The 9335-nt window shown below is 42.4% G+C and overlaps 1 protein-coding gene across 10 annotated transcripts in view; it reads left to right on the forward strand.

Annotated features, from left to right (window-relative positions):
- SLC25A22 (solute carrier family 25 member 22) overlaps window positions 1–7133 on the forward strand; it is an 83873-nt gene extending 76740 nt beyond the window's left edge. For all 10 annotated transcript variants that reach the window (XM_054970398.1, XM_054970396.1, XM_054970391.1 and 7 more), the window contains 3 exons: window positions 415–569; window positions 1926–2001; window positions 3510–7133. In XM_054970398.1, coding sequence (XP_054826373.1) covers window positions 415–569; window positions 1926–2001; window positions 3510–3663 — 385 coding nt within the window. In that variant the 3' untranslated portion in view covers window positions 3664–7133. The remainder of the gene's footprint in view (window positions 1–414; window positions 570–1925; window positions 2002–3509) is intronic.
- The last annotated feature ends 2202 nt before the right edge of the window (window positions 7134–9335 follow it).

Here is a 9335-nt window from a genome sequence, read left to right on the forward strand (position 1 = left end):
GGAAGACGGGTTTGAATCCTCAATTTTCCATAGAAACTTGCAGGCTGGCCTTGGGCCAGTTGCACATTCTCAGTCTAACCTACTTCAAGGATTGTTGTTTAGCTCCTGGAGTCTCTTTGGGGGGGGAAAGAGGAGTATAAGTATCTGAAACAAGCAACTTTTATGAACAAATTCAACTTCATATTCTTATGCTTCATTTCTGTTGCAATGGATGCTAAAGGTGCAGTACTGCACATATACTTCAAATATCAAATGAGGATGTGGGCCTGAGAAGGGAAACAGAATGAGGGTACTTGATGATTCCGTACCATATGGGAGAGGGTAATCTTCTTTGGTGCCAAGCAGTCTTCTGTTAAAAGACTGAAGCAAACAGCTCTTTCGTTGCTGCTCAGCATCTTGTTTCTTCCTGTGCAGGGATGTACCATTTTCCATTGTTTATTTCCCATTGTTTGCAAACTTGAACAAGTTGGGGCAGAAGAACCCTGATGTCAAGGCTCCGTTCTACGTGTCCTTCCTCTCTGGGTGCCTGGCAGGCAGCACAGCAGCTGTTGCAGTCAACCCTTGTGATGGTATGCATAGTGGTGAAGCTGGCTCGGGGGGTTATGTGTGATGTGTGGGAATTGTTGGCAATTATATATCTTCTTATATAATTAGTATTTTTCTTCTGAAGTTCACTATTCTTTTTGTTGTTGTTGAGTTATTATATTTCTATTATTGTCTTATTACTCCTATTTATTAAGGTTTAACATATCAAATAATAGGTTAATTTTCTTATTTAAGTTTAGACTAATCTCAGTCTATCAGTTATTATATAGTACCTTTTCTTTTATCTATCAAATTAAAAAGAACTAATTTACTGTTGATGTAGGGGGGAAATTTTCTTTAGTAGGTTATATATTTGGTTACTCAAAACAATTTGAATTTTATATTTCTTATTCCTTTTTTTTAAAAAAATAAGACTCCATATTATTATGTTTTTATTAATTCTTCCAATTTAGGGTTTCAACGGATTAACAGATTATATATAAAAGAGGCAAATCTACTAATTCGAGATTACACCAATATTGACTTATTTAAGTTGAATAATGGGATTAATATCATAGAATTTAAAGTGGACAGTTTTACTTTTGTTAGCTTCTAATAATAGCTGGAAAGTACAATTAGTATTTGTTTTTATATATTTTTATATATATTAACTATATTTTGTATTCATTTCACTTCAGATATATTAATCAACTTATTTAAGCACAATCCTTCAAATGTATTTAATATTTTTATGTATAAGGTTCTATGCACTATCAACTGTTTTTCTTATTTCTTCAAATAAAACTTTAAAAAGAAAAAAAAGAAATGGATAGAGACTCTCTCTTCACCCTAATACACGAATTCAGAGTCATCTAAAGAAATTGTTTAGGATAGAAATTATTTTTTGCACTATTTTATGGCATTCACAGCCACAAGAAGTGGTGATAACTACAGTCACTAGCTATGATGGAACAAATTCATAGAGGATGTGATATGAAAGACCTCCACCTGAGATCCGGGAGAGCTGCTGCTAGGCCGAGTACTCTCCTCTATGGACCAATGGTCTGATTCAGTATAAAGCATTGCTATGCATCCGCGATAGTCTGTTAGCTGAACAAATTCATAGAGGAAAGGCTGTTAGTCAAGATGGTTCCATGGAATCCTCATGTTCTGATCTGGTCTACTTCTGAATGGTAGTTTCTGGGGTAGGTAGGGACTGGGTGGCTCTTGTGGGTAGGAGGTCATTGTGGGAAACAGACCTCTGGATTAGATATCCCTACTGGTCTGATACAGAAGAAATCTTCTTCTGCAAAGTTCTTGTATAGACATCAGCACTTCTGACTAGAGAAATGTGACCCTGTTGGGATGTTCTATGAACCTTTGCTGTCTTCTTTTCTCAGTAATCAAGACAAGACTGCAGTCCTTGCAGAGGGGAGTCAATGAGGATTCATACTCAGGGATCACAGATTGTGCCAGGTAAATGATCTCTTTGGTGATCATGAGTATGAATATGTTAACCACATTTCTTCAAAACTTATTCAAAGCTACTTAAAATAAAATTGTGTGTGCCTTTATTAAAATGTATTGAAGCAGCTCTAACTAGGCCCATTTAATCCTGAAGTGAATATTCCCCCTGTTCATCCAACCCCAATTCCTTACTTTGCATTCTTCTCAAAACCATAGGATTAGCAAGCATGGAAACTCATCCTTTGTTAAATGCCAACAAGGCATCTTTGGGAAGGCCAAGTAATGTAATGTAATCAAGGCAAATGGGGGTGGGGGGATATACTTGTGTGACCTTTACATGTGTACCTCCTGACCCTCTATGAGATATATCCAGATGCAATCTGAAGTCAGAGTATACACAGGCACAATCTTGGGGCAATATTTGGGGGGTGTTATGTAGCAGAAAGAGAAGCTACCTTTTAATTTGACTCCATTTGATCATTCATTGAACATACAAAAAGAGAAATGGAAGGCAATGCAATACATGAACACACCAAAATCAAGGAATGCAGTGGAGAAGTGACTTCAATTGGGAAGTGCAATAAAATCAAGAAAAGAGTTCTTAGTGCAAATATTCCCATTAAGCTATATATCCAGCCACAGCTAGTTCATGCAGAAACATCCAATGTGGAAAAGAGAGAGGGAAACGTGTCATTGCAATTCCTTAGCAGGGAAGGAGAGAGAGTTTGGGCTTAAGAAGTGAGGGAGGAAAGATGTAAAGGCACAGAATGGGATTTTAGAGTGAGGCTAGAATGGGGGTGGGAGAGCAGTAAAAAGCTCAAGAGAGAAAAGGAACTATATTGCTGGCAGAGGGAGAAAGAGGAGACTCTCAATGGAGTTCTGACAGAGCAAAGAAGAGAGAGAGCAAGGGGAAGTATAAACAAGACAAATAGCTGAAGGGGGTGAGAATGAAAATGGCTGGAGAGGAGACAGGGACAGAGAGGGGATTAGAAGAGAGTGGGGGAAAGGTCCTGGGTAGAGATGGGCACGAACCAGAAAAAAACAAACCATGCGGTTCATGGTTCGTCACATTTCACGAATCAGGAACTTTAATAAACCTGCCCCGATTCACGAACCAGTTCGTTTGGTTCGTGAAAACATCACACCCAGGTCAGCAGATCATCACTTCGGGGCCAGCAGAAGGCCACTTCCAGGTCAGCGTAAGGTCTGCAGGAAGTCCATCCCCTGTTGCCTAGGAAACTGATTGATTGGCGCCAGGCTGTCTACAGTGATGAACCAAAAAATAAACAAAATGAACCAGCCTAAAGTTCGTGGCGGTTCGTCAGAAATGGGCTCTGACGAGCCGCTGGTTTTAATTTGATCATGGGTAAAAACCTGTTTTCTAGAGAGAACTGTGTGCACTAAAGCATGATGGGAATAGAACAGAGTTTTTGAATTAATTTATGCTCCAGCTGGCATAACTAAAAGAAGGAAGAGAAATACACAGATTCTAATGTTTTCTTTGTCTCTCTCTCTAGGAAAATCTGGCGGAATGAAGGTCCTACAGCCTTTTTCAAGGGGGCTTATTGCAGAGCCCTGGTCATCGCCCCATTGTTTGGTATTGCACAAGTTGTCTATTTCATCGGTATTGCTGAATTCATCCTAGATATGATCCCAAAACGACGAGATTAACCCTCTACACCTCTCCTCATCTAGTTGGAATTCATCGTAGTATTCTTTGTCATCATTGGGTCAGAGCAACAGCACAAAGGGTTACAGCAGTAACAGCAGGAATGTTGTCTCCCAACAAAGTTCTTTTTCCTTTGGTCAACATGGGCCTCACCATTACCCTAGGGAGAATACTTAATTATGCGTATCACCTTTTCAGTTATCAGCCTCAAATACAGGGTCCAGTCTTGCAAGCCTGCTGCTTCTCTTGGCAAGGGGGAAGTAAGCCACCCATGGAGCAAAAGGATTTGCCTGTTTCCTTCCGTCTTGGTATCAGGCCTCTAAGGAAGATCAGGGATCATACTTGTAAAAAGGGAGGACTGATTGTCAAGCAAGTAATTGCTGACATCAAAATGCTTATCTTTACGTAGCTCTCTTAAATATCTACATCCAACATGCCCTAAAAATGTGCTGGACTCTGGATGCTGAAGAAGGGGGGAAAGGGAAAAGTTCATCTTCTGTTTTGATTTTAACAAACTTCCTAAATGTGTCTGCCTGGGTAAGAAGTGTATTCCTTGCAATTATGCTATCAGTCTCTGAAAGGAGCATTTCTGTGGGAACGCACTCATTGTCCTAGAGGCATGCCATGGACTAGGTGTAAGCTGTTGGGGTGAGGAAGAAATGAATAACGGGATCATTTTTTAAAATTTATGCTGGGTAAATATCCCAACCCCTCACACATTCCTTTCAGCCGGTCTGGCTGATGTTGGTAATGCTGCTGTCGTATCTAGTGTGTCAATTGTAAGTTTCTTTTGACTTGTGCCTCAGATGTGTATTCTTCTCCTGCTTTTCTTTGGGAGTACAAATATCCCAAAGGGTAACTTAGAAAGAATTGATCTCTGTGATGGCTGTAAATAACGTAAAATGCTAGGTGGCACAGAGCAACATAGCTCAGCCAGAATTGTGACGGTTGGTCATCTTACATCTCTTGATGTTCAGGTGTTTTGAGGTCAAAAGAACAACAGTTTGGATTCATCTCCAGCCACTGGAGGAAATTTGTGGAAGTGAATCTTTTCTGCCTTTCACCTGGTAACCCCTTACACCCCTGTAAAACTGCTGATAAAGGCCAAGGAACCTCAAGAAAAACATGACATGTAGCCAGGTGGCAGGGGGTGGGGAAGGGCTTCAGCAAGAAGGGGGAATTGGATAAAACACCTTCCCTCGTTCCATGAGCTTAGGGGCTGCTGGAGGAAGGGGAAAGCTGGAAAGATCTGTTACCCCAAACTACATCTGCTCGCAGGAACTTCAGGCCTGCCCTTTTCACATAGCTAGCTTACCAGTTCTTTATTCTAGTCAAGTGAATTAGATTTCAGGGTTGCTAGTTAGTTTTCTTATTCAGGTTAAAATGGGCAGCCAGACATATCTTGCATATAGGTTACTTCCATTAGTGCCACCTTTTACTTGGTTTTCATTTTTTTTAGAAGTAGTAGCATAAAACGGCCATTTCCATTTTTTATGCTGTCTCCAACCGATTCCAATTACTATTTCTTCCTGCTTCTCTCATGCTAGAATTTTGCTGCTTGAATTTCCAGCAGCACTGGTTTTTGTTTTTAAAAAAATCTTTCACTTAAAGTTTTGCAACACCCTCTGTTCTGGAAAAACAAGTCTATTTTTCGGACAGTATGCTTTAAGACATGTTTTGTATCCATTTTGGAAGTTACTTCCTTGTTGCTTTGCCTCTGCAACCTGTTTTAAGTGACATTCTCTGAATCCCATTCCATAAAAAGGAGTTTTTGTGCAGAGATGACTAATCACAACTGCCATTGATGATGTCTTAAATATTAGTAGTGTCCATGGCTCTCTTTGATCCTCTGAACAGCAATCGGAAACATCTTTTTAAATGTGTCTCTCTCTCTCTCTTTGCTTTTCCATGGTATGTAAATATGTCCTGACAAATATGAGGTTATTTCCCTCCTTGCCTTTCAGATGTTTAAGTGTTAAACTCTTAAATGTTCTGGAAGGCTGATTTTTAGAACTGTTCAGGAAGTGACCCACTAATGAACTGAGAAAAATGACTAGGACTGGTTTATTATAGGAACAAAAGGTAACAATTTGACTTCTTTATTCCTTGCTGCTGTTTTCATCGCTGTTGGGGCTTTGTTCACTCTAGTGTCCAATCAGTGTTTCCAGCTTGTTTTGCAATTCCTATCTCACCCACATGGCCAAATACCCATTTTTGGAGTAGAAAAGCTTTGATTTACTACCCCCGTGCTGCCACCCCCATCCAATAGGATGATATTTTTTGAGTTCAGCATGAAATCACAAATTTCCTACCTAGGCCAGGAACCAGCTGCTATTATGTGTTTAGTGTTTCTGAAGCAGAAATCAAGTGAATCCGGTGTGTGAAGAAGCACAATCTTCAGGGTTAATTTATGCACTTTAAAAAGATAAGAATAGTTGAAACCTCATTTTGAAGCAAGCCCTCGCCAGAAATCTTCTAAAACTATTTGGGGTGGGCGTGGGGGAAGGAAATGAAATACAAATGCAACACTAAACATAACCAGAACCATACATGTTGATATTTATGGTTTGAAGCTTTATTTTAATTACATGTGAACCTTTGCCAGGATGAAATCAAAGGTTTATGAGAAATACCTAAAATACGATCCAGTTAACTATGTTGCCATAATGCTTATTTACTGGTATGGTTTCCTGCTGAGAGATGGGTCAGCAGTGCTGTCAGTGAAGGGGGAAAGGACAACTTTTTGGCATAAAGAATAATATTCCAATTTTAGTCAGATATGGTAATATTATTTCTCACTTCTTGATGCTCTCTGCCAGTTGAAATACTTAATGCTGACAGGATTTCACTGCTGTAGTAATAAGCTATTTCAGCACTGCTGACATTAGCTTTGCGTGAGCTTGATTAACAATTCCAACAGGGTTCATAGCCAGACAGCTTCTCCCAAGAAGTCATGGGGAATGCGGTTTTGTGTAGGTATTGTGTTAGAGATCCCTGCAGTTCACAAGGTGAGGAGGCCGTGATTGGTTTACATTAGTAGTATAGAGATGCTCTAAAATTGAAGCTTCCTAAGTTACCCAGTCCCCAAAGGATCTACTATATAACTTACAAACATCAATGTTTTCTTCTTTTTTTAATTCTGAAGTTATGTCAGATGTATGACCTGTGAATGCTGGAGGTGTGCACTATCAAAGAGGTGATAATAAGTATTGGAGTTTTTCTCAGACCTTAGGGGACATTATTAGGCCTGAGGGGGTCTCCAGTTTGGCTCATGGTACCAAGTGCAGCTGCTTTCAAGATTGCCTTTAATAGAGCAAAAATAATGACTTCAAAATGCCACTGTTACATTCCATGGTATCACCCCATCATTCCTTCTAACTTTGCTTTGTGTTGCTGAGTTCTAAATTGCTTGGCTAGAAATGTGCAGCTAGAATTAAGACTGACTACAACAGAGCCTGATGTTTTACTTGTTTCAGTTTTGTTTCTGTCTCTCTATCCCACCCAGTGCTATTATTTGAATGTTTTGCACTCTTCACATGAAAAAAGCAGCATAGGAAATATATCTCGGCCTCTTGCATATTTGCAAGTAGATGTGCTGGGATGGAGGGGGCGTAGAGTCTGGCCATTTAAAACAATAGATGGGACACCTCCTCATAGAGACAACTGCTTGCTCCCAGACAAGGGTAGTGAACCTATCTGCAATGAGAGTAATAACTGGGAAAAGGGGAACTGATGTTATTTGAACTGATGTGGAACTAGCATTTTTGGTGGGAAATGATAGGCATGGCCCCAGGGTATCTGCGCGGTGAATTCAGCTACTAATTTAAATTGGACACCCCTGACACTGATGCCTACATTCAGTCTCGTGGCGCCTTGCACTGCGATCTCCAACAATTATGCCATGTACTTATCCTGCTGTTCTGCTCTGAGCATCTCAGATTTTATGCGCAAGATCCCATCCTATTATTACGACTTTGTCTTTGCAAGATACAACCCCTAGTCACAACCTATATAATTTCTTTGTATAAAATTTCCTTCTTTTTAATTACCTTGATTGTATAAAAATGTAGTTAAGTTGTGTCAAGGGAGCAACATGCCTCTCCAAATGTACAAACATCATAATCATTCCATGCTAACTGTGGTAGTTTTAGGATACTGTCAGCGCAATCCCTCTGGGCTGGTGGTGCCCACACTCCTGTGTAACTGCGGCACCACCAAACCTCTCCCTAAGGACTTTGGCAGAAGAGCTGCGCTGGCAACTGAGCTCAGCAAGACATAGCCAGGAGAGAATGCACCTTTCGTTGTCCTGGCAATGCTAGCAGAATCCACCAATTGCAGGGTGGCTGCAGTTGCCTGCGTCGTGAGTGGCAGGGAAACACATACCTAGACCACGGCCAGGCCATGTTTGATGTCACTAGCTGCCAATACTAGTCCCCCCCACCCTTCAGAGAGTGGGTTCACAGGGCAGAAAGACCTCCCCACAGTCAGGCTTGCTGCATCCCAACAGAGGCGCCTGCCTCGAAAGGAGGCCTGCCCCGTCGGGGGTGGGGGGTAAGCTGAAGATGCAGAAAGGGCAGCTGCCCAACCACTTGCCCAACCCCCATTCCTGACAAGTGCCAGGTTGGCAGCTGAAGCACCACTTGCTTGCAAACTCCCCTGCTGCTGCTGCTGCTGCTGCTCCAAAAAACATGCACCCCCTCCTTGAAAAATAAGACCAGAAAGGCAGTGGGACCCAATGAGGATTGCACCCGCAGCCCTTGGCACCCAGGATCAGCCCCCAAAGTCTTGGAGATGCAGTTCTTTGGAGGCAAGCGGGGGCGGGTTTTGAAACGAATGACAAGAATTCCCATTGGAAACAATGGGAGGGGCTGGAAGGCCCATTGGATATGATAGGAGCCATGAATGGCCATCAACTTGCAGTGGCTCCATCAAAATACATCACTGCATCGAAAAAATGTGAGGGGAACACAGGGTGGACCTTGAGAGCCAAGCTCGGGTGTCGGGATGACAGCTCCCAGAGTGGGATGACAGTCTCTGTGACCAAAGACACTGCACCGGGGGGTGTCATCCCATCCCCAAGCACAAGACTCCCAAAGTCTATCCCTGCCTCCGCAAACAGCAAAAGGGAGAGTGATAAGTCCTTGCAGGGGAGGAGCCCCGGAGGTCCCAAGATGTCACTCCACACACATCCCTACATCCCAGCATCAGCCTTGCCCCCCCCCCCATTCAGCAGTCTTCTGCCTGGCTTATCAGACACTAGGAGCACTGTCGGAGAATGAGTCCTCTGGGGGTCTCCCACTCAGAGTCAAGCTACAAATGGCGCCTGGCACAGGTTGGACGCTAGTCAGCTTCCCTCAAGTTTTGATGGGAAATGTAGGCATCCTGGTCTTGCAGCTGTAATGGAGAGCCAAGCTGTAAAACCAGGACGCCTACATTTCCCATCAAAACTTGAGGGAAGCTGACAAGTGTCCAACCTGTGTCAGGCGTCACTTGTAGCTTGGCTCTCACACAGGCGACACTCCAAGTCCCACCCTGCTGCTTGCAGTGAATTTGATGGAGGAAGGGAAAGCTGGGCAGGGCTGGAGCCTCCAAGGTGCCACTGGACACCTGCTTTTTTTGGTAGTAGAGCCACACAAAGGCACGGACGTGCCTGGAGCCTCTCTGGGGCCACTTC

This window comes from Eublepharis macularius, chromosome 2 (assembly GCF_028583425.1).
Source record: "Eublepharis macularius isolate TG4126 chromosome 2, MPM_Emac_v1.0, whole genome shotgun sequence".
Taxonomy (NCBI): domain Eukaryota; kingdom Metazoa; phylum Chordata; class Lepidosauria; order Squamata; family Eublepharidae; genus Eublepharis; species Eublepharis macularius.